Below are 26,956 nucleotides of genomic sequence, written 5' to 3' on the forward strand. Positions count from 1 at the left end.
ACTCCTCTACCTGGTGTTATGAGAAGGCGCTATAAGAGTTCTGTCTGTGCATGTGCAGGTAGTTCATAGAAAGAGCTTTATCTGTCGGCACATAAGAATATACAGAGCCTATAAATTAGAAGGTTCAATAAAATGAAGCACTGCAAATGGCTTGCTGCATGCATTGTGTATTGGGGAGCAGAAGAGAAGATACGCTTCCTGCCTGTTTTCCTTCTGGGGCTGTAGGGCTCTAAATGACCTAATCTAGTGCTCAGCATATGAGCCCTTCAGAGCAGGAATAGCATCTTTTCCTGTGTGTACAGCTCCAAGCACATTGTTGACCTGAAAAAGTCCCCGGTCAGCCCCTTCCCACATTCCAATTCATGGTTTTTAAACTGATCTCATGAGATTATAAAAAAACCAAAACAAAAAGCAGAAATGCTATAATTATTACATACCAAAAAATGCTGCTACATGGCCAGCAGTCATTGGACACCAAAACTTTTGGGGGGTGTGGGAAGGTTGCCAGTGATGGACATAAACTGAACATCCAACCAGACCATCTGAAGGACCTAGCTAACAACTGAACTGGGTGGTGCTTGATCTGCAAGAAGGCTAGATCCCTTTGGCATTTGCCTTGAGGATGGTAACTAACGAAAACTGAGCTTCTCTTGCAATATTAGCTTGCAGCAAGTTGAGGCTTTAATACAAACACCAAATAGAGTAAAATTTGTGATAAAATGAGTAAAAATTAGAGTAAAATTGGCAAAACTGAGTTTAGATGACTAATTCCTTTCTTAAAACACCAGTTTTGCTTCCAACAGCTTCAGGTCCTGCTGTTCAGATCCTCCCGGTATTCACCCCATGTCTCAGAAGGTACAGAAATATCCTAATAGCAATTCTCCTTAACCCCCCTGCAGTCCATGCATGCCAGCATTTTAGAGCGTATTGTATATTTACAAATGTTAAAAAGACAAAATAATAATAAAAAAACCACATGGGGCTGAGGGGAGAACCCACCAGAGGGGTCTAGTCTATTTTCCTACTAGCATTTTGGGGGATTATCTGCTAAAATTGTCAGTTTCTATGTAGCAAAATCAGGAGACTCTATGAAAGGCAACCTTAGGGATACACTCCTGGATTTCACAAAATACTGTGGGGAGTTAGGAAAAAAAGCTCCCCGCTCTTCCCTGTGTTGCCACGGCTGAGTTTATACCCTGAACAGACCCTTTGGCTGCTGAGGCAGGAATCAGATCTCAGACATCCACGGAGAGAGTAGGGAAAGAGCAGCAGAGTCCCCTCTGTTTCTGAAGATAGACTGAAGCACTTTTCAGCATAAGAACACTTTTATCCCATTGTTTCTCACTGTGATTAATCCATCTGAAGTGCTCCTCTGAGCATAGCCAAGGGCAATGTAAGAAAGAACCAGACTGGGCTAAACTCCCCTCCCCCCCCCCCCCCCCCCCCCCCGCAAAGCGTGCTTCACAAATATTGTCTCTGGTCTCCCTATGCAGTTAGGAAACCGCTTTGCCCACGACTCCTGAAGCAGCACTTGTATTCACAGCATCTTTCCCCACTCTAGCTTTTCTTTTCAGCACATATTCAAATGAGCCCTTTTGTCCCATTCACATCCCCTGTCTTGAGCGCATAGCGCGGATGGGCCAGCAGTGACCCCACAGATACGATTATCCTGATTTATTTGCATCCTGGTAGTGCCAAGAGGCCCCCAGTCATAACCAGGGTCCCCTGGATTGGCCTAGAGTTTAGCCCCCAAAATACACAAAGTATTTGCTATTGATCCCTTGGAGGCAGCTGCATTTTGTAGGGGTTTTTTAAGCGCAAATGTGACTGGTGTATTTCGACTGCGGGGCCATTCATGCCTCCAGCTGATCACCTCAATGGATCCAGAGTCAAATGATCAGGGTCATATGCGTATGAAAGCATGGTTGTGTTGCCTGCTATTCTCTCTACCTCTGCAGGGATTTCACACTTTCTATCCTGTTAGGGTGCCTACCGTTTACTTAAAGGCTGATTTTTTTTTCTGTTCCTGTGTCATCCGGATTTAATCGAGTTAGAAGATTTTATGCCTAAAATTGCATTGTTAACAGCAATTGTTTAAATTTGGACCAGCATAGAAGCCTCCAAATCTTTGAACCCCGCTCTAGCGTCACATACCGAAACCCTGCTCCGGCTGCATAATTTGACTTTGCACAGAGGGGGCTGGCACCAGAGTGAAGGGAAGGGGAGGGGGGGAAGAAAATTGGTGGCTTTGCTTCCTTGAAAGCATCCATTGCTATTTTCAGAACCACAAACAGATGCAAATGTCTCTGCAAACATTACACAATGCCATTCAGGGAGAGTACAGCCTTTCAGGGTCCCTGAATAGCCCTTCAAAGCAAGTCTAATTAGGATAAGTAGAAGTAATAGGCCCACTTGGGTTTATTCACTCTGATTTCCCCCCTCCCTCCAAGACTGCAAGTCTCTTTCTGGGGTTGGTAAGGGTGAGGGGGTAGGTAAGATGCACCCTGGTTCAGTTATTTGTGCCAACAAATGCAGGTCTAGAAAGGACAGGAGAAGGAAGGAAAAAATCAATCATTTGAAAAGTCTCTTCTATTTATCCCTGGTAAGATATAGAGCAATGACAGCAGCAGCATCCTGTGTTGGGGGCTACACATTTCAGCTGGGGGGGGGGGGGGCGGGGAGGAACTAAAGAGAGGCCGGAGCTGGTGTCATTTGGAACTTTAGTAAGTGAAAAAGAAAAGCAGAAGGTATAGGCTGAATACTTGGGTAAATCAGTAATAGAGCTAAAGGGGATATGCCTGTAGGGAATATGTTAGCATAAAAGAGCTTTAAGAGGGGCCATTCATACTGACAAAGGGAGATTTGAATTGCTGCCTTCACAATAGCATGAAAGGACGGGCTTGGGGTGTTCTGAAACAAAGTGGAAATCATACTGCTCTGAAGGGCTCTAATAAGCTTTTAACTATTTTACATTATGGCATTACCTCTCTCTCTCTCTTTTTTGTGTGTGTGTGTGTATGTGAGCAGAGTGTCAGGCCCACTTAGAAGTGTGATTTATACTTTTCTCTTCATGGTCACTTTAGAGAAAAATGGACCAGGATTCAAAGGCAGTAATTCAGTGTTTTCAAAAGTAAGGAGAGGGAAATGTCATTGTTTCTGAATGCCTCTGAAAAGCGGACTTGTGCGTGGCCATCTCTGATTTATAATGCGAGGAAGAAACATTCACCATGTCAGGAGAAATAATGCTGAAGGCTCGCTTCTCCTTTCACTGTGCAGCCAATTTGACATTTCCATTTCCAGCTTTGTGGGGCTTGTTGCTAGCCATTTAATCAGGCAAATATTGTGCTGAAACATCAGTTCGATAGTGTTATCAGGTAGCTCAGGTGTTTTTTTGGTTGCATCTGAGAAAGAGAGAGGTTGGTCTATCTCTGAGCTGAGATCCACATTTTCAGGCTTGAAGTGTCAAAAGTTAACACTAAATTCATATTTTGGCACTTCAATAAGTTACCTGATGTACAGAGGTCCTGAGGACTCTCAGCTCCAATAGATGTGCATGGGAAGGGTTCTACTGCTGTCAGTCTACCTGCATGTTAAGAAACCAGACAAAGATTGTGTCTCCTTGTGAGGCACTTTCTCCTCACTCTGCTGCCCCCAGGGTGGCACAACTGATCCATTGAAGTCTGTCTTGTATCACAGCTGCATCTTCCTCAGGCAGGTCTGCTTCAAAGTCAGGAAGGCCAAAGTCTTTCCATTCATACTCATTTTTGTTGAACCAAAGTTTGTTCAACTCAACAGCGGAATTCATTCCTGTTTGCGTCTTGGAAATGCCATCTGAATGCTTCGATCTTGCTGGCAGTTTTAATCATAATAAACTGGAGTTTTATAGTCTCAAAGGGGTAGCCGTTTTAGTTTGTAACTTTAAAAATAATGAGTAGTCCTATGGCACCTAAGCCTTGGTCTAGACTAGGGATTTATTTCAAAATAACTCCCCTTATTTTGAAATAACAAGCAGAGCATCCACACTGTCAAGCCCGTTGTTTTGAAATATGGGCTGGTTATTTTGAAATAATAACTCCTGCTTTCCATGAGGAATAATACTTAATTCGAAATAGTTGTAGTGTGGACGTTCCACTGCTGGTATTTCGGAATAACTACTCCCCAGAATCATTCAAAGTAATTACTCCCCAGTGCTTCCTGGGGCTCTGAGTCAAGATAGCACATCCACATTAAGGGCATATCTCCACTAGGAAATTATTTTGAAATAATAACTCCCAAAATAACTATTTTGAAATAGCGTGGCCACACTACAGGAAAGCCTTGAAGCACTACCTCAACTTAGAGCCCCAGGAAGCATTGGGGAGTAATTACTTTGAATGACTCTGGGGAGTAGTTATTTAGAAAAAACAGCAGTAGAGTGTCCACACGGCCGCTATTTTGAATTAAGCATTATTCCTCATGGAAAGTGAGAGTTGTTATTTTGAAATAGCAAGCCTGTTTTTTGAAATAATGGGCTTGGTAGTGTGGATGCTCCACTTGTTATTCTGAATAACTCCCTAGTGTAGACTAGGGCCAAGGGAGCCTGCCTTGGTCTAATTTTGAGGAGTCTCTGTAGTGTGGATACGCTATTTTAAAATAGTTATTTCGGGAGTTATTATTTTGAAATAAATTATTTTGAAACAATTTCCTAATGTAGGAATGCCATTAGAGCACATTTACACAGTAGTGCATACCTCGAAATAAGCTACACAATTTGAGCTATACAAATTGCATAGCTTATTTTGAAATCTGGCACTGTCTACACAGTGCTAATTTTGAAATAAATTACTATTTCAGCATCTTCCTTACTCCTCGTGCAATGAGGTTTACAGGAAGCTGGAATAAGAAGCCCATTATTTCACATGTATTTTGAAATAACGGGAGTGCTGTTAAGATGTGCAGAATGCTATTTTTGGATAACATTTATACCCCAGTTCTCTTTATCCACAGTTTTATCCTGTGAATGTTGTGAAAGTATTTAAGTGGGTGGGAGGAACCAGAAAGATTTTCTTCTAAGTTTATCATCATTTTCCATTGTTTTTAGCTGCAAATGGATTCTTAGATCTTTCAGAGACTTTGGGGGTGACTGGGAACAAGAGGGTACCAATCCATCTTTCCCATAAGCCACATTTGGCTTCCTAAGCCAGCCCAGAGTTTCATCAAACTTTATCAACATGTCAACTTCTACGTATGTACTAAACAGGAGGCCGTTCCAGGAATGCCAAATGCACAAAAAAGATAACAGCTGCTCAAATGATAGTTCAATTTAGCTGAGTCTTTGCTACATAAAAAAAATAAAATAAAATTATACCACCATGGGCAAGTGTCTGATCTCAGCTAATGTAGTCAAAGGAATTGCTACTGATTTCTGCTGATGTAACTAAGATCTGAGTTGGTCCAGAGTTTCTTCCTTCACTGCCCTTTGTTTGCTACATGTATGCAAAATTATTTCATAACATGTGTTAACTTCAGGGCTGCCCAAAGGTATCTGAAGACAATGTGGAAGGACCACATTACAGAGAAACTTTAGTGACACAGAACTCCATTGACGAGAATGGGCCTGATCCAAAGGCCACTGAAATTAATTGGAAATTCTCCTGTTGACTTCAGTGGGTTTTAAATTAGGCCCAAAGTTGGGGAAAGAAAGACAGAATCTGCACTGTCATGGTGCACTCGACTCTCTCCTATTGTTCCTACGTGTTCCACAGCGACATGGGTCCTCTATCAAGGAGTTCCAGAACATAGAAAATGTTACATGCCACTGAAAGAATGTCTTCCTATCAAAAATGTGTCAAGCAGGTGAGTGGATGTGTCATTATTTGTATTAACAGTTACATAATGTTTGCAACATCACAAAAAGGCCCAGTTTATAAAGGGAACATGTGCTGCTGCAACTGTGTACGGAACTCAGATCCTTCTTGCTTTGGGGGATTTGTCTAATCTGTGAAGTAACATTGGTGTAATTTACCTTTCTGTGTCGAAGCATCTAGTAGGACTCCTGTAATGGCAGAAGATGAGAGAGATTTTCTTTTATAAAGGTGTTTTGCAGAAAAGATCTAATAAACATGTTACATAATGAATTGAAACTTTATCATTTCCCACGGGTTTATTCTAAAAAGGCTGCCATCTATTATTATCAGTATGCTTTACCAAATAGTGTGATTGACTCTGTAAAGTTCATCTTATTGTAAGTCCAAGGGATTCAGATACTGCTGCCCCATGCAGGTGCAGGAGTATCTACTGGTTTATCTTTACTGTTAAAATCAAATCACATCTGTTTATCTCTGGAGCCTGGGCATCTAGAATTTCCATGCTATTTATCTCATTCCTCTCTGAAGCTCCTGGAGCAGAACACACATAGTGCATCCCCCAGCCCAATCTGAATGTGTGCAGCAGCTCCAGCTTTGGCTTGATTGACAATTCTCTCTGCCAGGCAGATGCGTCTGACACGCTCCTGTGAGCCTCCAAGCATTTGAGCCAGAGCTTCCCGTTTAGTATGTGACAGAGAGAGTGCCGCAGGTGACGATCCACATCAATTCAGGTTACACGGATCCTTCCTCTCCAGAACCACTCAGGCCTAATTAGCTGCCACTTGACTTATTAAGAGGTCATTGTTGCTTCATGGCAACAGTATATTTCTTGGAAACATACGTCTATTTTCATTACAAATGGGAGGGAAGGAAACTATGTTATGTGAAAAGATTGATTAAGCGCTAACTCCTTGCTTTCTTAACCTATTGAAGAGCTTCCGCAGTTTGGACAATTTGGGTGTTACTTGCTCTCCTGGTTCAGAAATGGGTAATTTAAAAGGAATATCTATTAGTACCAATGTGACAGGGAATTTTTAACTCTTAAAACTGCGAAGGACGGTTCTATAGAGAGAGGGAAACTGATATCTAGTTAGGAAAAATATAATTTGTTGTCATATGATTTTATACAAGCAACTTAGACACCCAAGCTTGAATATTGAGGCCAATGAACTATGTGAATAGCTTGTACTGGGTAACACCAAGCGACAGCCACAGAGAGAAAAATAAACTATTTTGTCTATCTGGGGAAGAATTTATATCCAGCTACTTATAGGTGCCTGTCTCTAAGGGTATGTCTACACTACCACCCTAGTTCAAACTAGGGTGGTTAATGTAGTCAATCGAAGTTGCAAATGAAGCCCGGGATTTAAATATCCCGGGCTTCATTTGCATCTTGCCGGACGCCGCCATTTTTAAATCCCCGGTAGTTCGGACTCCGTGCCCGCAGCTACACGGTAGCACGGAGTCCGAACTACCGGGGATTAAAAAATGGCGGTGCCCGGCAAGATGCAAATGAAGCCCGGGATATTTAAATCCTGGGCTTCATTTGCAACTTCGATTGACTACATTAACCACCCTAGTTCGAACTAGGGTGGTAGTGTAAACATACCCTAACACATCACAGTGCCATTGTATCTAAGCAAACTAATTTGCAAATTTAAATTGTTTCCTTTGAATTCCAGGGTGCAAACAGCAAAGTGACAGAGGTGAAAGTGAGATTTGTCTTTTCTGTTTCATATTTAGACCTATTAATGGAGTCAAGAATAGAGGCTGCTTTTCATTCATTATCTTGTAAACGGGCAATACCAACGTCCAATGAAAAATATTTTTGCTTTATTCTAAAGGAAATATTTTATGTGGAAATTTAAATGACAAAGGGCATTTCAGTAAAATCAGTTCTTCTTTCATATGTGGTAGATAATTTTCATTATTATTGGGCCTACCTTTCAGATGCTCTCCCAAATGAGCCCGGCTGGATTAGATGCTGGAAATACACAATTAACATGGCCAAACTGAGCTCTTTTTCTTTTTTTCCTCCTAAGAGTCTTAGAACGTTAGGCCAAAAGAGACCACCAGATTGTCTAATTTGACTCCTATGTATTACAGGCCATTAACACCCTCACACTAACGGCTTGTGTCCACTACGCCGTGCCAGAGATCGACACTGCAATGATCAATCCACCAGCCGTCTATTTATCATGTCTGCTTAGACACAATAAATCAATCTCCAAATGCTGTCCCATGAGAGCAGTCCACCATTGACTATACCACACACAAGATGCTGTGGTAAGTACGTTGATTTCAGCTACTCTATTTGCATAGATCAGGGGTGTCCAAACTTTTTTCAAAGAGGGCCAGATTTGATGAAGTGAACATGCGTGAGGGCTGACCATTTTGCCTGACATTCTTTGAACCATTAAAATTAAATGCAAATTAACTATTTTATGCAAAGTTTATTGCAAACGGCATACTTTTCATTTCGTCACATGGATGACCAATCTAAACAGGTGTTAAATCACTCTGCCTTTCATATCTGAAGGCCAGATGAAAAAAAAATCCAGGAAGCTGAAATATATGTCAGGAACATTGTAAATACATTACATATTATTGGTAATAAAGGTTGTCTGTCAACTTTTAAGTTCAAAAAATATGAACAGGAACATAACACCAAGTATACATGTTGTGTCCAAATATATTTATAACTGATTTAGACCAACTGACATTAACTGAGATTTTACAATGTATTCATCTCAATACATATGGATTCGTTGGGGGCCATAAAAGATAGATATTGCCAAATTACCTGTGGGGCCGTATTAAACTGGAACACGGGCCACAATTGGCCCGCGGGCCGGACTTTGGACACGCCTGGCATAGATGAAGTTACATAGATTCCATCAACAATGGGGGGTTAGTGTAGACAAGGCCTCAACCTAACAACCTACCAATGTATCACGGCTCTTAAGAGACTCAAATATGTGTCCTATCCTTCCTATCAGTGGGGTCAGCAACCTTTGTGTTGCCTTTGACTTTTTCCTTTCCACGCTCCCAGGCTGAGGCCAGATTTCTCTTCTTCATCCTCTTAAGCAAATACAGAAAAATCTCACCCTTTCTTTCCCATTGGCCAAAACTCTAGTCTGTGTCCTGATGATCTACTTACTCAATTTCTGCAGCCTCTTCTTCTCTGGTTTTCTTATTACCTGTATCAGCCCCCTTCATTGCTCAAAATGCTGCTGCTGAAATGATCATCTTTACTTATTGATGAGGATGCATCACCACTGCCCTTGTAATCCTTCTGCTGGCTTCCCTTTGACTGCTGTGTTTGGGGTTAAACCTCTCCTCCTTGTCCTATGCAGCCCCACCCTTCTCAGTATCTAGGATCTTGTCCCTTAGGCTACTTCTAGAGAGCAGGGTTATTTTGGGACACTGGAAGTATCCCGAAATAGCAATTCTGTGTCTTTAAACATGCCTATTATTTCAATATATATATATTGATATATATTTTGAAATAACAGGCCTGCTATTCTGGCATACCTGTAACACTAAGGCTGTGTCTAGACTGGCAAGTTTTTCCGCAAAAGCAGCTGCTTTTGCGGAAAAACTTGCCAGCTGTCTACACTGGCCGCTTGAATTTCCGCAAGAACACTGACTTCCTACTGTAAGAAATCAGTGCTTCTTGCAGAAATACCATGCTGCTCCCATTCAGGCAAAAGCCCTCTTGCACAAATCATTTGCGCAAGAGGGCCAGTGTAGACAGCACAGTATTGTTTTGCGCAAAAAAGCCCCGATGGCTAAAATGGCGATCGGAGCTTTTTTGCGGAAAAAGCGCGTCTAGATTGGCACGGACGCTTTTCTGCAAAAAGTGCTTTTGCGGAAAAGTGTCCATGCCAATCTAGACGCTCTTTTCCGCAAATGCTTTTAATGGAAAACTTTTCCGTTAAAAGCATTTGCGGAAAATCATGACAGTCTAGACGTAGCCTAAGAGTCTTGTCAGAATAGTGCTTTATTTCAAAATTTGGTGCTGTGTAGACAGTGCCAAATTTCAAAATAAGCTATTTTGCAATAAACTCAAAATAAGCTATACAACTTATTGCATAGCTTATTTCAAGGTAAGGGTGCTATGTAGACACACCCTTACATTTCTTCTCCTCTGCCTTGCTCTTTAATCTATTCCAGTCTTGACGCACTGTTTATTTCCACCTGTTTTGTGCCTTTTTTTGTGCTGCTGCCCTGCACATGGAACAGCCTATCAATCCCTGTGTGGTGAGCCCCCAGCTCTTCCATCTCCATCTGTCTCTCCCTAGTCTTTTTACTTTTTACTAAAAGGAAATCTTCCTCCTTTACTTCCCCCATGTCCCCTGGTGGGAAATCATATATTTGGAGTATGGGTATGTCTACACTGCAGTGCTATTTCGGGATACCAGAGGTATCCTGAAATAGCTACCCTGCATCTTTTGAATGCAGCTGCTATTGTGAAATACAGCGGATGCGCTATTTGGGCATCCCTGTAAATCTCATTGCTCGAGGAATAAGGGATGTCTCAAAATAGTGTGTTATTTTGAAATTTGGCGCTGTGTAGACACACCAAATTTCAAAATAGCCTATTTTGAAACAAAATCGAAATAAGATTTTGTTGCGTATCTTATTTCAAGCTACGGGTGCAGTGTAGACGCACCCTATGAAGTAAGTTAGAGCACAAGACTCCTGAATAAATACATAATCTACTTTACTCTAAGTCCCTATTTTGGGTATTCCAGATGGCAATAGTTTTCTTTGCATCATGGCTGTGGGTTGGGGTGTATCCATAGATCTCTATAAAAGTAAGAAGCACTTAGTCACAACCCAACACATTGTTATTAAAGCCACAGGAATTTTGAAACTCACCAGAGATGTCTGGCATGTGGTGAGCTCGGTGACAACCCTAATTCTTTGTCTGGAAGAAGAGCTTTAGGGGTCACATGGCCAGACCTGGGAGGCCGATGGCCAAACAGTCCTAAGATCATTCCAGGAATGACAGGGAACAAGGTGTCCAACAGAATTGCTAGGCCCATGGGCAAGGTGGGGGGACCATGGCGAGAGTTGCCAGGTGTCCGGTATTGACCCGGACAGTCTGGTATTTTCGCCTCTTGTCCGGTAAAAAAATTCAGAAAATACCGGACACCTAAAATGTCCTGTATTTTCTGTTTTTTTCCGGTCCAGGGGGCAAAAATACCAGCTGCTTACCTGATTCCGCAGGGGAGTTGTCTGGCCCGGAGCAGGAAAACAAGATGGCGGATGGCCGCCGGCAGCCTGTTAGGGCCAAAAAGCCTCAAAAGCATTTCTTAAAGGGGCCATTTTTGTAATTATTATTTTTTGCTTAACAACTTTGGCCTCCCCCCTTTTTTTTTCTCAACACATTTTTTTCCCCAGTGGTTTTATTTTTTTTCGGTGGGGGTGTGTTTGGTATTTTTGGTTAAACCATCTGCCAACCCTAACCATGGCTCCATGCCCTCAGAAGGGTTTGGGTGGAAGGGCTGGGACTAGTGGCTAGTCACCTCCAGCCAGTCCTTCAGTGCTGCCCAGAGCTCCAGTGGTGATTTAAAGGATCCAGGCCTCTGGCTCCCACCTTTGCCTCAATAGCAGTGCAGCGGACAGGAGCCCTGGGCCTTTTAAATCTCCAGATGCCAGGGAAGCTGCCCCCTTTGCCCTCCCAGCTCCTGAGTTTAGTTAACTGATATTTGTAAAGTGATCTGAGCACCTTAGGTGAAGATACTAGGTAAGAGTAAAGAATCATCCTCCGCCCATGGAATTCCACAGGTGTCCTTAGTAGGAAGTGAGACCATCCAACTTTGTATACATATTTGAGCATTTTTGTGATTGTTACATACTCAGTAGACTGTACATGAGATGTTTCCTGAAGAATAGCCAATCTAAAATGTAAGCAAGACATGAACTTCAGCAGAAGCACAATTAGATCAATGCTCAGTTCTTCTGAAAATCCCACTCTATCTGCCCAGGAAGGCTGTGTATGAACACATTAATTCGTATTGGATTCCAAATGGAAAACTAATTAAAAACATGTAAGATGAAGGAATGAAATGCCTGACCAAATGACTGTTGCTCTAGCTTTAGAATCAAAGTAGCTGTTGCAAACATTTCTGCTGGTGCTAGTGGCAAAGAAGGTGTGTATAATGAAAGCTAATGTCTGACATCTGCCAGGCGGAGAGAAGTAAAGTAAGTTGTTTGTATGAATTAGTCCAATTAACTCATACAGATGGAACTTAATCCATTATTTATGCAACAAATCATTATAGTCCATAATAGCCTGGGATTGCCATTAGGTGGCTTTAAATGTTTTCTTAGAAGGCAATGTTGTGAAATCTTCAGGTAAAAATCACCTGGAATGTTTAGAATGTCATAATCCAAGAAAAAGCTAGTGAGGTCTTGACCAGTCTGCCAAATCTGTGTTTGGGGAAATATTCACAGACTTATAATCTTAAATGAATAATTAACAACATTCTGCAAGTGTAAGTAACCCTACATGGTTGTCACAGGAAGCCATGTAGAGATATGGGCCATTTCTTCTCCTGATCCATAAAGGGTCATCTGAGTAGGGATGGAAATTAACTGATGCATCTAACTGAATGAGCTCCAGGCAGAGAGGCCTATGCGGTATTTCAGGAGTTACACTGCAGTTTATGCAGCAGTGGCTTTTCTTGCTGCAGCAGATGGAGAATATTAGAAAGCTCCTTATTCATGTGCTATATCATTATTATTACTTATTATTTGTACTCTGGTAGCCTCCGTGGGCCCAATCAATAATTAGGGCCTCGTGCTAGAAACATGTACCTGGAATGTAGTCCCAGTCCTGAGAGATCACAGTGTGAGTTTATGAGTGAGACATAGCTTCTGTCTTAGTCCCATATTCTCCATTAGCCCATGGAGGCTCATTGTTTTTCAGCTGTTCTGTTATATACTTTTATGGCAATCATAAATGTGGGATCATGAAGCAGGCTATGGAAAACATTTAAACTCCCCCCTCTTCTCCGCCAGGTATTTCAAATGTCCTGATCTTCTTTTTTGGTGTGGCTCTTCTTCACCTGGAATCTGGGCTACTTTTTTGAAAGGTCTGTGTTTTATAAGTGCACATGAGCAGTTTTAAGGCACTGCATGGATAAAAAGGGAACCTAGCTGGTCTTAAAATAAAGCATACTCATAAAAGTCAAAGAAACAGGGTGTGATCAGCACCCACAGAAGTCAATGGAAAGATTACCATTATCTTTTATGGAATGCTGAATCTGGCTTATGGAATACTGCTGATGAAAATATCCTCATTCACCACAATGTATGTAGTGTGTGCATATTCAGTAAGAATCAAGGACCAAACTAAACATCTCTTATAGCTCTGTTGTCTTAAAATAATATGCTAATTTGTTGAAATTAATAATCACTACATCAAAATATATATATACACCCACCCAAATCCCAGAACCATAACTCTGTCCTACCCTGCTTTTGTAGGCAAAACACCTAGGCTACGTCTACACTGGCCCCTTTTCCGGAAGGGGCATGTAAATTTCACTAGTCGTCGTAGGGAAATCCGCGGGGGATTTAAATATCCCCCGCGGCATTTAAATAAAAATGTCCGCCGCTTTTTTCCGGCTTTTAAAAAAGCCGGAAAAGAGCGTCTAGACTGGCCCCGATCCTCCGGAAAAAGTGCCCTTTTCCGGAGGCTCTTATTCTTTGAAGTAAGAATAAGAGCCTCCGGAAAAGGGCACTTTTTCCGGAGGATCGGGGCCAGTCTAGACGCTCTTTTCCGGCTTTTTTAAAAGCCGGAAAAAAGCGGCGGACATTTTTATTTAAATGCCGCGGGGGATATTTAAATCCCCCGCGGATTTCCCTACGACGACTAGTGAAATTTACATGCCCCTTCCGGAAAAGGGGCCATTGTAGACGTAGCCCTACTGAAATCAACATTAAATGGGACACTGAATGAGCAAGGACTACTTGTCTGAGTAAAGCTTTGGGACTTTCTGTGGCCTGGAGCAGAAGGTCAGCCTAAGATATGCAACTTCAGCTATGTGTAGCTAGAGTTGATGTATCTTAAATCCCCGTCCACACAGCAGGAGGTCGATGGGAGCAAACACTCCTGTCGGCTTCCCTAACTCCTTGTGAGGAGCAAGAGTATCTGTACCAGTGGGGACACCTTCTGAGTTAAATTTAGTGCGTCTTCACTAGACCTGCTAAATCAGTGTTTCTTAAACTTTTTAAGACCGAGGAACACCAAACAATTTTTTTTATGAGGAACACCAAGGATTTTTTGTTGAGCAAAAAAAAAGTCACCTGCTCCTTTAAGGGCGGCCATTTTGAACACTTTTGCTCTCCGTGGCAGACCTCTGACTGCCTTAAACACAGTTTAAGAAACACTGTGCTAAATCAAACCCAGAAGGTCTTCCCCATAGAGTATATGTGCCCTGTGAGACTTGGGATTCATCTGTCTGTTACTTAGCCTCTGCAATGCTTTAAAAATCTTGTCCTAAGCACCTTCCATGTAAAATCAGGAGCAATAAAAAAGACCTTAGTAGATCTCCTGGGCTACATCTACACTGGCATGATTTTCCAGAAATGCTTTTAATGGAAAAGTTTTCCGTTAAAAGCATTTTCGGAAAAGAGCATCTAGATTGGCACGGATGCTTTTCCGCAAAAGCACTTTTTGTGGAAAAGCATCCATGCCAATCTAGACGCGCTTTTGCGCAAAAAAGCTCCAATCGCCATTTTAGCCATTGGGGCTTTTTTGCACAAAACAGTACTGTGCTGTCTACACTGGCCCTCTTGCGCAAATGATTTGCGCAAGAGGGCTTTTGCCCGAACGGGAGCAGCACAGTATTTCTGCAAGAACACTGATGATCTTACATGAGATCATCAGTGTTCTTGCGGAAATTCAAGCGGCCAGTGTAGACAGCTGGCAAGTTTTTCCGCAAAAGCAGATGATTTTGCGGAAAAACTTGCCAGTCTAGACACAGCCCTGGGATTTGATACTTCTATCTTTTTAGGGTAGAAATGTTGTTTGGATTAGAAAGAGTACTAGATGAATAAGCCAGAAAGCTGAGTTACAAATGGAGTGAACTTTTATTTTAAAAGAATCTGTTCCAATTTAAGCAAGAAAGGCCAGCTTGTTTTATGTCGCCAGTGGCTCAGAAAGAATATTTTTGCCATTTAGTTGCGGCGGGAAGTAGAAAAGGGATTAATGAATAATGGTCACTATTATCAGGGCGATAGACTTTTTTGGCTTAATCAAATCAGTGAAAATCAGTGCATGTTTCACTAATGGTCTGGGAAAATGATGATAAAACAAAAATTCCAGCAAAGTATAACAATCTAAAAGATTGGGGTTTTTTTGCATCCCCAAACTACCATACTGCACTGTATGGTCTGATATGAGTAAAACTGATTTGAATAGTAGGTAGAGATTATAAGAACAGAAGCAGGTGGGAGCTAATTTTCAGCATCATGAGCATTCTCATTTGGTGGCATATGCTGTCCAAAAGAAATCATCTGTGAGGGTAAAGCCACTAAAGACTGGAAAGTTTTAATGACTCTACAGAGCAGTAAAACTTTCCAGGCTTTAGTGGTTTTATCCCTACATATGATTTCTTTTGGACAGCATATGCCACCAATGAGAGAGCTTATGATGCTGAAAATTAGCTCCCACCTGCTTCTGTCCTTATAATCTCTACCTACTATTCAAATCAGTCTTAATGGATCATTAGAGCACCTGAGATCTATAATTATAGAGTTAAATTTCATGTGCTTACTGGTACTAAAGCAGACTGTATTTCGCAGATAATGTCGACAGAAAAAAATCAAATCTACAGCAGATTAGCATTCAATAAAAAGTCTTTATAAAGATGTTCTTGTTAATGGCTGAAAACCAAGCATTGTTCAAGATTCAGGCCATAAAGATGCACCAGGTTAGCAAGCAGCATACCAGTTGGCACCAGGAAACATAGGAATTACAGAAAATGTTGTTATATAAAACCTAGATGTAGTTTTAGATTCAGTGATGGCACAGATGTTCTTTTATAAAGGTGAAATGTGGCATGTGAATTATCTCAAGTGAACTATGCAATAATTTTCCATAAATGATGACTGACTAAATCCACTTGCCAAAATTCTTATTTTATATCTGACATTCTGTCCAGAAAGGTATAAAATGAAGATGTTAAGCAAATACAATATTTCTAAAATCATATTCTCTTCTCCCTTGATTCTTGTATTTTTGGTAACAAAATAATCCAAAGGTTTTCATGTTGAAAAATGCCCAAAAAGAGAGGTTAGAAAATGATGAGGGACAGCAAAGCATTTTGTCTCTGTGTGCTCTGTTTGCCCTCACTCAGGACATCAAGACACTCTGCAACATGGAGCCAGAGCTGCCCCTGGGCACCCTGGTGCTTCTCGTGGATGCATTGCTGCGAGCCTGGCTGCGCTTTCTGCAGGCTGCCATCCGGGAGGTCCATCAGGGGGCTGTCAGTATCCAGGAGGCCCTGCGGGAGAGCTTCCACCCTGAGGAGAACTAAGAGCCTCCCTGGTCTGCCCCACTGAGGGCTTGTGCCTCATTCCTCCCTCACGTCCTTCCACTAACCCCACCCTAACCCCCCTTCCTGATGTCAGATAAAATACATGTATTTTCATGAACACAAACTCTCTTTATTTAACAAAACTGGAGGTGGGGAATGAAACTCTGTTGAAACTGGGGAAAGGAGGCGGGAGAGGGGAGAAGAAAGGATGGGAGAGGGGAGGGGGAAACCTGGGAGGAGGGAGCTGGAAGGGGGAAGCAAGGAGAAGAAGGGGGAAGGTAAGCTCAGGGCTCAGGTTTGAGGGTCTCGCCGGACCAACCTGAATTTCATGCAAACCTCCTCCTGGGTTCGCATGTGGCCTTTGGTGGCCAGGCTGGCAGCTATCCTGCCATAGATGGCTGCGTTCCTCCATCTAGTGCGGAGATCATGGACTTGGGGGCATGATCTCCACCCTGGACCAGGAAGGTGCCTGCCTTCTCCGGGCCCTGTCAGGCTCCTGGGAGCTGGCAGACTGCTCCTGGGGAGCGTTGTAGGGCTGGCTGCCAGTGGCTTGCTGGCTCATGTTTTGGGGCCATTGGGTCAGGGGCAGTGACTGCTAACACTGGGCTGGCAGGCTTGGAGTTTTAAGGGCTCCAAGGAGGGGGGAGGGAGAGGAGTGTTCTTGGTTGAGGCTGGAGTGGCCACCAGAGCACCCTGGGAAGGCTGGAGCCCCCTATTTTGAAATAAGTGTCTACACAGCACTTATTTCGAAGTAGCTATTTTGAATTTGGCGTTATTCCTTGTGGAATGAGGTTTACCAAATTCGAAATAAGCGCTCTGGTATTTCGAAAGAATTTCGAAATAGCGGTTTGGCTGTGTAGATTCTCGGAAAGTTATTTTGAAATAACTTTGCTGTGTAGACATACCCTTAAGTTATGTTGACACTTGCGGCTTTTTGCGCGAGTAATATGCAAATGAGGGCTAAGCGTGGAATATCGCTGTGCCTCATTTGCATACCTACGAGCCACCATTTTTTTCAGAAGAGGCTCTTGCGCAAGAAGGAGTGTCTACACTGCCCCTTCTTGTGCGAGAAAAACCCTCTTGCGCAATGGCATTACACCTATTACTTTTCAGGAAGAACGGCATTGCGCAAGAGGGTTTTTCTTGCGAAAGAAGGGGCCATGTAGACACTCCTTCTTGCGCAAGAGCCTCTTCTGAAAAAAAATGGTGGCTCATTAGGTATGCAAATGAGGCTCAGCGATATTCCACGCTTAGCCTCATTTGCAGCTTACTCGCGTAAGAAGCCGCGAGTGTAGACATAGCCCTTGTGTGTCCATGCTACATGAAGCTGATAGAGAAGGTACTAAGAACATAATAATTTAACAACGGCCATACTGGGTCAGACCAACAGTCCACCTAGCTCAGTATCCTGTCTGCCAACAGTGGCAAATGCCAGTTGTCCAGAGGGAGGAAACACAACAGCTGGCGGTTCTCTCTAGGCACCGTGCACCCCTGGCAGGGCGGGGGTGGAGGGGCAAAGACTTCACGTGTTCCCCCAGGCCCTGACTGGCCTGGAGGCGGGGCAAGCATGCAAAGTATCCCCCCCCCGCCGCCAGTTGCACACAGCGCCTAGAGGAACCTGCCAAATATTTTGAACTGCTGGCAGTTCTCTCTAGGCCCTGAGGGGCAAAAGGCAGGAGCCAAAGACTTCCCGCCCTCTCCCCACCCCCAGGTCAATCAGGGTCTGTGAGCAAGGGAGCATGAGAAGCTTCCTGGCCCTTCCTCCTTCCACCTGAGGCCCCGTACCTTTTAGGGCAGCCCATGATCACTTCAGAAATGTGTGCAGTGGCTCCCCTTCAAAAATTACTGCCCACCTCTGCATTGAACCATCCTTTCTCTTTTCCTCATTAAATACTGCTGACTAACATGAAGACTGAGGGGACACAGCTAGTCAGGGCACTGAACCCTAAAGTTTAAACTACCTTTGATCTAATGAGCAAAGTGGTTCACCAGGAGTCATCTGGATACATGTGAAATGGTAAATAAGGGGTTGAAAATCCATTCTCTCTCAGTGATCTTCAGACCTAACTCCAAGTGAAATCAATGGGGGGGTTTTCAATGGACTGGACCAAGAGATAGATCAGTCTCTTAATGGTGAAAACATAAGCAAATTACTTTTACAAAATATTTTACCAGCTCAACTTTTAAATGTTAATATAAAACATTTTCTCTTCCTTTCAGGAAGGAGTTCTTTTATTTTATTTACAATGTTATGATCACCAATTACCTGCTGTAAGTTGGGACGTTATCATCCAACTCTTTATCTGTTCTCCATACTGCTAACTTCATAATACACATGAACCTCTATACTTCAGGTGTCCCTAATCCAGGAGCATCCAGGCTACGTCTACACTGGCAGCTTCTTGCACAAGAACTCTTTTGCGGAAGAGTTCTTGTGCAAACACTCTTCCACAAGAGAGCGTCTACACTGCCATATGCGTTTGCACAAGAGATGGGCTTTTGCGCAAGAGCATCCATGGCAGTGTAGACGCTCTCTTCCGCAAGAAAGCTCTGATGGCCATAGGGGCTTCTTGCGCAAGAAATTCATGTTGCCTGTCTACACTGCCCTCTTCTGGAAGAGCTCTTGCGCAAGAGGGCTTATTCCTCGTGGGGAGAGGAATAACTCTTCCGGAAGAAGCCCTGTTTTACAAAGCTGTACTGTAAATTTACATCTGGAAGAACGCTTGTGCAGTGTAGTCAGCCGGCAAGTTTTTGCAGAAGAACAGCTGTTCTTTTGCAAGAAGCTGCCAGTGTAGACGTAGCCCCATGGTACAGACCCTAGCAGGTGGAGGAGGAAGCAGTTCTCAATACTTACGCTCCATCTCCCCAGTCAGGGGAATGACGGTGCAGTGAAACACTTCTCCTGAGGGTATTCGCAGCTGTTGCCATAGTGGTAAGGGGTGGTGCCTGGGAGCAGCAGGAAGCACAGAGCCATGTGTCCCCTGGAGCAGAGCATCACGTAAGAGCCCTCATTCCGTCCCCCTCATGTCCAGACCCTGCAACACCCTCCCTGGCCTGGCAAATTGTAACCAACATACCCTGTTTCCCAAGCTTGCCTGATTCAAGAGGTTCAAGTGTAATCTATACAATGACTGCTATTGTAAAGGCAACTCGTAAAAGCCAGTTTCTCAATATAGGCATATAGTTTGGTAGATCTATAGATTTTTTTCAGGTATATCCAAACCTATTAATACTCTAGAAAGAACCATTCTCTGATTCATGTTAATATGTAAACCTAATTGAATTTTCTTGCAGTATGTAGGTTCCATTACTAGTCATTAGGAACATTAACATCACAGACTGAACTCTGGTGGCTATATGGCCTTTCTATATTGCATAACGTCCATAATGTCTGCTCATAGTTACAAAAATACAAAGGAATAGTAGTGTTTTGAAGTTTTATCTTTTTTCTTTGAGATTGAAGTTCTGTGTCTTGGGACTCAGTGACTTTAGATGACCTCCCATCTCCATGAGTTGTACTAAATTTCAGTCCCCAGAGGCTACTCCATACAAAACCTTGTAGCTTATAAGGGCAGGTGCAAAAAAAATCTTCACTGCTTCATAGAAAAGACCTGTTACTGCCTCCAGAATTGTATTTTGCACAACCTTTCTATTTACATCATATAGGGACTTGCATATACCGTATGCTTATATTAAAAATAAGTATTGGTATTTCCAAAAAGATACATTATTTGTGTGTGTACATGAATACAAATACTTCTATTTATTTATGTGTGTGTGTGTGTATATATATATATATATATATATATAAATACACACACATACACACAAAACATACATTAAAAGAACATTATTTAAATTGCAAAATCAAGCACTCCGAAGTTAGGAAATGGCAGAATTAAGGTTGCACGTGTTGCTTTAATTTGTCCAGCTTGTTTATGCTTTATGACAGTCTTTAATTATTAGACATATGTTTTTCCTCACAGGACCTTTGCCCTGTTCAGTGCACAAGATGGATGGTGCTTCTTTAATGAGCTATTTAATATTTTGTTTTATCCTTGTTCAATATGTGGCCCTATGCCTTGGTTACTGCGCACTATTCAGATCCTTCTCTGAAGGTGGAATTATTAATTTTATGGGCTTTTTTTATGGTGCTCATTACTATACTATGTGAGTTTTCCACAGACTTTGATGAATTTAGTTTATTTTTCCAACTCCTCTCTGAGGCAAAGGCATGGCATTAGCTCCAATTTATAGATAGGGAAATGAGGCACAGAGAAATCATAATTCTGGAGCCATTCTGAGCAAAAAAGGACACTAATACAATGGAGAATCTATTCCAATGAGTAAAAATGACTTTATGAGGGCACTCTTTAATGGAGAGGCTAGACTTAACTGAAATACCAGAACCAATACCATGTGGCACCAGGTGGCTGACTAACTAAATACACCCCAAATAATTCTATTCATAAGAGAAACAATTCCAGCTAGGGAATTCCCATCTTCTCCCTGAGCCCAGCAGAGAGAGGATGCTGGGCTGTGATTACAGCACAGAGTTGCACATAGAAGACCAGCGTTCTACTCCTTGTTAGTGATTGTCCTTGGGCAAGTCATCTCAACTTCCCCTTCGGTAACATGGGAATCATGAGATCACGTCAGGTTGGGGATCTGTTCAAAGTGAGTATGAGTGCTCAGGAGTATCTTTATTATTATTCAAGACTTAAAGCATGATAAAAAGAAACAGGTCAGCAACCAGAGTTTTAGATTACAGTCCCTCATCTGGAAATCTCCATTCTTCCTTCCTCTCTACCCCACCTCCATACACTCACAAATACTGGAGTAGCAAAGAGTGGATTTGCACAGCTAATTATCTCCACACCTCAGTGGAGCAGAGATTGTGGAGGGGGAACAACCTCACTCAGTATCAAACTGTCTCTAGCTCAGAGCACAATAGTTCTGCATCTGCTGTTGCAGAATCAGCTGAATATATTGTTTCTCCTTTCATGCTGCACAGAAGAGGGATCTTTTCCATCTCTTTTGGTTGATTTAGTCTTAACGACAGAAAAAGTGACATGTAATGCCAGTAAAGCTTTCCTTAAGCTATGGGTTTAGCATCATCACATCTAAACAGAGCTGCGAGTCTGTTGTTATGATACACTTAAGAATAGCTATATTTGAATACTTCCTTCTATGCAATGGCAATAATCAACTTGGTCTCCCTGTTTCATTCAGTGCTGCATACAGCTGTCTACTGAAAAGCAATCGCCTTGCATGCTGCTTGGAGCAGGATGCTAGTGTGTTTTTGGAATTTGTTTCCTGGTGCGTCTCCTGAGGGCTTAGAGGAAGAAAAGCCAGTGTTCTATCCCAGACACGTGCACCTACAGCAGGATTGGAGAGACCCCTTGCTGGAGTCACAAATAGAGGATTTACCCTTGCCTATAGAAATGGAATAAGCTCCCAAAGCAAAAGACTGAGGCTGACTCCCTTCCAAGAGCCCTTCTGCATAATGAGAGCTGACTATCCGGCCATGCACACCCTATGTTTGCTATTAAAGCAAATAGAGGGGGAAAGGGGAAATAATTTTCAAACCCATAAACTTATTCCATGGGTCTGCAAGTAGGAGTTGTTCCATTTTAGACTCAAATCCAAGGGCCAAACTTTCATTTGATCAATTTCCAAACACAGTCTTCTTACACTGTCTGTAAGAAAACAAAGGAAAATGAAACTTGCCCATTAACTATTTTAATTTTGCTCAAATAAATTCATAGTAAAAATATCAGTACTTATCCACTAAATTGTGCATGATCCAATATTCCAAGCAGTGCCGTAATAAAAATTGCATACCACTGTTTTAAATGGTGGGTTTACTCAGTGGAAATTGCAGAATCAAAACAAATTATTGTAAAGTATTGGCACTTCTTTATAATAGAATGTCTCTTTATTGTACTCCACTCTCTTCCTCTGACTGTGTGTGCCCACTTGGTTCAAGAGAGCCAGATTTTCTGGTGCTCAGCATCCACAGTTGGGGTTACTCCTCCATAATATCCAGGCTTTCCAAAATGTTTGGCAGTGGCACCTAGAAGCTCCCATTGTAATACTATGGCCAGATTTTCATTCAGTGTGCTCCGTTCTTTTGAAAATGTGGCTTCAACAGTATATGCTCAAGCCCTTGTGAAAAATCTGGTCCTTAATATCTCGGAGCCTGTATTTATCCAACTCTGCCAGGGATGGGGAACTTTTTTGGGGTCGGGGGCTGCTGACCCACAGAAAAATCAGTCAGGGAACGCACACCAGTGAGAAGCAAAAAAGGAAAAATAAACCCTCACTAACACGGCCTCCGACTGAGGAGAATGACACTTCCAATATTCCCTGTATACCCCAGAGCCTAGGAAGCACAGTTTAGTAGATTTTGTGTGCTCTAGCCTGCTCGTGGGATGGTGGCTGGCAGCGGGGTGGGGGCTTGAGCTCCAGTGTGGGCTCCCCAATGCTCCCGGGAGAGCCCCAACCCTAAGAAGCCACATCCAGTCCTCAGGTTCCCCACCTCTGCACTATATTATAGTGATATGAATACTTCCTTGTTTCTTAAATATATTGTGACGTTTAATGTTCATAACGGGCTTTGAGATCCATAAAGATGGGTGAAAAGTGCAATATAAGGAAGGATTTTTATAAAGTTCATCTGTAACCCTCTTATCGTGAATTCCATAGGGATAACGGTATGTCAGATATCCTGACTGCTCCAATTTAAACATGTAAAAAATAGTCTCATGACCAAATCTATTTGAAATTACTTATGTCATTTCAGAATGAACATGTGTCAGCTAAAAAGCATCCTGCAGAGTCAAGATGACTGATTGAAAAAGGGAATATAGCTTTTTCTTTGTTGGGACAAATAAGAATTCTGTTTTCTTTGGAAAGCCAAATGGAACACACACCCCTTATGGATATATATAGCAATAAGAATGTGTCTGTCTTCCATATTACAAATTTTGGAGACTTCACATTGGACAAAAAAAAAAAAAGGTGCAAATCCCCTAAGAGCTTAAAGCTCTTCTGTTATACTGCAGAAAACAGAGCCTTCAAACCCACTGCTTCAGGCATCCACCTGTCATTTTCTGCGTTCTGCCCAACTGTCACATATTATTGATCCTTTTAATCCCTTTTCTTTGAAACTCTGTTGCCAGCTGATGTTTCATTACACAAAGGAAATTCTCCTTCCAGTGCCTGCACCTCTGCAGGTAGTGGTTTACTAGAAGCTAAACCAATGCAATCAATTTTTAATTTGGCTTAGCATGAACTTTAAGGGATATTTGTGTTAAATACAGGGAGGTGTACACAAATTCTCCTATCTATAATTGCTGGATGGAGCATATAGCTGAACATTTAGTTGTGATAATTACTGTTGTAGACATATTTTAAATGGCCATGAAATCATTTCCTTCCCTCCTCCCCAATGCAGCTTCTTTTGTGGAAATAAAAGACCTGAAAAGAGTCAAATAAATGCACTGGAGAAATTAAGTATAAACGTTAAAAATTGTATTTACAAGTACAAATGTATTTATAAAAACTCACAGACAACAGAATAAAGCTCTTTCTGTACAAAAATACAATTTTCATATGAATGAAACATCTCGAATAAATTAAACGAATGCCAGGCCCAGTTCCTGAATACTCCGTTTAGTCCTGCTCTTAAAGCAAGACAGCAGTGCTGGAGGTCAGAGATCCATAATGCATGAATCTAGCGCCTTGTCTTTCGGGTCTGATCCTGCCAGGTGCTCAGCTGAACACGCCCTGGGGGACAGGCTGAGCCCTCTCCTCTGTTATTGGAGTCAAAGGGAGTTACACGCGCTGAGCGCCCGGCAGGGAGTGCTGTGCACCCGGCAGGATCAACTCCTTAAGCCTTTTCATTGTATTGTCAGGGCGTTCAAACCAAATTTTCATGCTCATTTTTCTTCATTTGAGTTCTACAAATTGTAAAATTGACTTTTCACCTCGTCTGCAGCAGCAAATCTGTCCCTTTTCTTCCCCTTTCTAAATCATATTGAAGCGGGGGCGCCGATCAGTGGGAAGGGAAGCAACAAAGGCGAGTTTGTGGAGTTCAGAAAAGTGCAAAGGGGGGAGGAGAAGGACAAAAAACCCATCCCCACCCCACCATGAGCTGGCTCCTGTTGCCCTTGGAGGCTGGGGGCGGCTTGGGAAGGCGAGCAGCGTCCAGCTCACGCCCTGCCCTACCCAAGGATTATAGCCCGATGGTTGCAGAGGGGCAGGGCTCTCTGCCTCCAGCGCCCAGCGGTGCTCCTGGGCGGTCACACACCGCTCGCCCCCGGTCCTAGGGGGCGCCGCCTGCCCGCCCCCACCGAAAGCGCGACGCTAGGAGGCGGTCCAGGCGGCCTGCGCATGGGTTGGTTCACACGGCAGCATCCGCCTGGGGGAACCGAGCGCAGCAGGGGCCGCTGGGCAGCAGCTCCCCGGGGGGCAGGCGGTGGCAGGCGGCGAAGAGGGGCTCCGTGGGCCCGTAGCCATAGTCCTCGGAGGTGGCCGGGCTGCTGGGGTTGGAGGCGCAGGCGGAGAAGGAGGAGCCCGCGGACCTCCAGGAGCCCGCGTCGCTGCCGGGGCTGGGCGGGGCGGCGGGGCTCAGGTAGCCGGGCAGCAGCCGCTCCCGCGGGGCGGCGTGGAGGCGCTGGTCGGCCAGGCGCAGGGTTTCGGAGAGGGCCCAGATGTAGTTGTAGGCGAAGCGCAGCGTCTCGATCTTGGTCAGCTTGGTGTCCTCGGGGAAGCTGGGCAGGACGCTGCGCAGCTCGTCCAGGGCGGCGTTGAGGTGGTGCATGCGGTTCCGCTCCCGGTCGTTCGCCTTCACCCGCCGGCTCTTGCGCAGGCTGTGCAGGGCGGCTTCGTTCCTCGCCCGGCAGCGGCCCCGCCGCCGCCTCCTGCCCGGCCCCTCCTGCGGGGAGGGGGGCGAGGACGGGGCGAGGAGGCTGCTGTCCAGGCAGGAGGACACGTCGCCGCTGTTCTCCGCGGCGGAGTAGCGAGGCTCCGGGGCGGAGGGCATCCTGCGGGGAGAGAACACGGGCCGCCATGAGCGCCTGGCACTGGGGGCAGGAGCAGAGGGACAGGTCAAAGCGTGAGCAGCAACAAGGTGTAATCGGGGCGGGGCGAGCCCCGGACCCCAAAAGAAGGCTGAAAAAAATATATATAGCGAGAGGGGGGAAATAAACCAATTGGCTAGGGGGAGAAGTTAAACGGGCTCTGCCTAGGCGCAGCAGCTCTCTGGTGTCGGTGTGGGATGGGGACAGCTGGATTTAGAGAGAGGCGTGTCTGCGTTTCCCACATACTCACGTGCAAAGGCTCAGAGGTGCAATCCAAGGGGAGGAAAAAAAGTTTCCCAGTGTAAGTGAAGTCAGGACAAACTTCCAGCTCTTGGAGGCTCCCTACCAAAGGAGGGGTGGGAGGGGTGGGGGGCACGCGACTGCTCTTGTCTTTGAAGTGATCTCTGCTGCTATTAGCTCGTGCGAGCCGTGAGTTTGGCACACGACTGGCCTCAGACCCCTTATATACCCTGTAAAACAATAGCGAACCCCGAGCCCCCCCAGGCCTTGCGGCATGAATGAATCGAGGCATCAGGTCTGCCCCGTGCTGCACTCTCCGGTATTTGCATAATTTATGCTCCAAGTGTCTGTTCTCTCCCTGGAGTGTGCCTATAATTACTGCTGGCCAATGGCAAGAGAGAGCTGCATCTGAGACACGTGAGCTATCACTAGGCTAAGCCTACTTGTTTGAGCTTCATTAGTCTATTAAAAGGAAAAAGGAGGAACAAAGTGATTAGCCTTAGGGGCAGAGGCACAGTCCCGAAAGGCTCCTTTGACAGTGGGGGGAGCTGATACCTTCTGGTTCAAACATAATGTTCCAGGACATCCCCAGCAGCTACTATAGGGTGGATGGATTTCTGCTAATCTTTCTTGGAGCCTATTCCCATGTGTTAAGGGAAAGTGAAGACAGTGAAACAAGACAATGCCATTGGAGATAAGGCAAGACAAAGCTCTCCCTATAAAAGACAGTGAAGCAAAGGTGTATAAACTAAGTCAATTTCTCACATTTCCTGATTTAGGGTGCTTGGCCTGGGTTTTCACATTCAAGGGTTTGGAGTAAACTGCAACCGTTTAATGGTTTGAAAGGAAATGGGCAGCATGGATTTGTCTCAGTTGTGAAGGGATTCAACTTGTGTGGTTTTCAGTGAGATCCAGGTTTAAATCTGACAAGCTTTTGTTGAGAGGTTGTTGAGGGGTTTGGTTTTTTTTAATGTTCCTGTGCTGAAGCAGAGATTAGCATTCTCTTCCATAAACCTCAATCAAGTGAAAATATTCTGAAGTGATAAACTTTCACTATCTTGAAGTAGTAGTTTCTTCTTTACTTTAGATTTGAGTTTACATGTGCACTTTATTTTTGTTATAATCAGTATTTGATTAAGGAGCTCAGATTCCATTTATCTTATAAACCCATGTGCATGTAGACGTATCAACCTATTTTTTCTGACTACAGAGAATATTTCTTTTAACA

At 43.7% G+C, this 26,956-nt stretch overlaps 1 protein-coding gene across 1 annotated transcript; it reads right to left on the reverse strand.

Annotated features, from left to right (window-relative positions):
- Positions 1–23,269: 23,269 nt before the first annotated feature.
- Positions 23,270–26,008, reverse strand: NEUROG1 (neurogenin 1). The gene is made up of 2 exons (XM_075900002.1): positions 25,739–26,008; positions 23,270–25,452 (listed from the first exon to the last, which is right to left on the reverse strand). The coding sequence occupies exon 2, from the start codon at positions 25,449–25,451 to the stop codon at positions 24,810–24,812; it is 642 nt and encodes a 213-aa protein (XP_075756117.1). The 5' UTR covers position 25,452; positions 25,739–26,008; the 3' UTR covers positions 23,270–24,809.
- Between the last annotated feature and the right edge of the window lie 948 nt (positions 26,009–26,956).

Source organism: Pelodiscus sinensis, chromosome 17, assembly GCF_049634645.1.
Source record: "Pelodiscus sinensis isolate JC-2024 chromosome 17, ASM4963464v1, whole genome shotgun sequence".
NCBI lineage: Eukaryota > Metazoa > Chordata > Testudines > Trionychidae > Pelodiscus > Pelodiscus sinensis.

Coding starts and splice junctions, on each gene's coding strand:
- NEUROG1 (XM_075900002.1), bottom strand. CDS start 25,451: ATGCCCTCCGCCCCGGAGCCTCGCTACTCCGCCGCGGAGAACAGCGGC.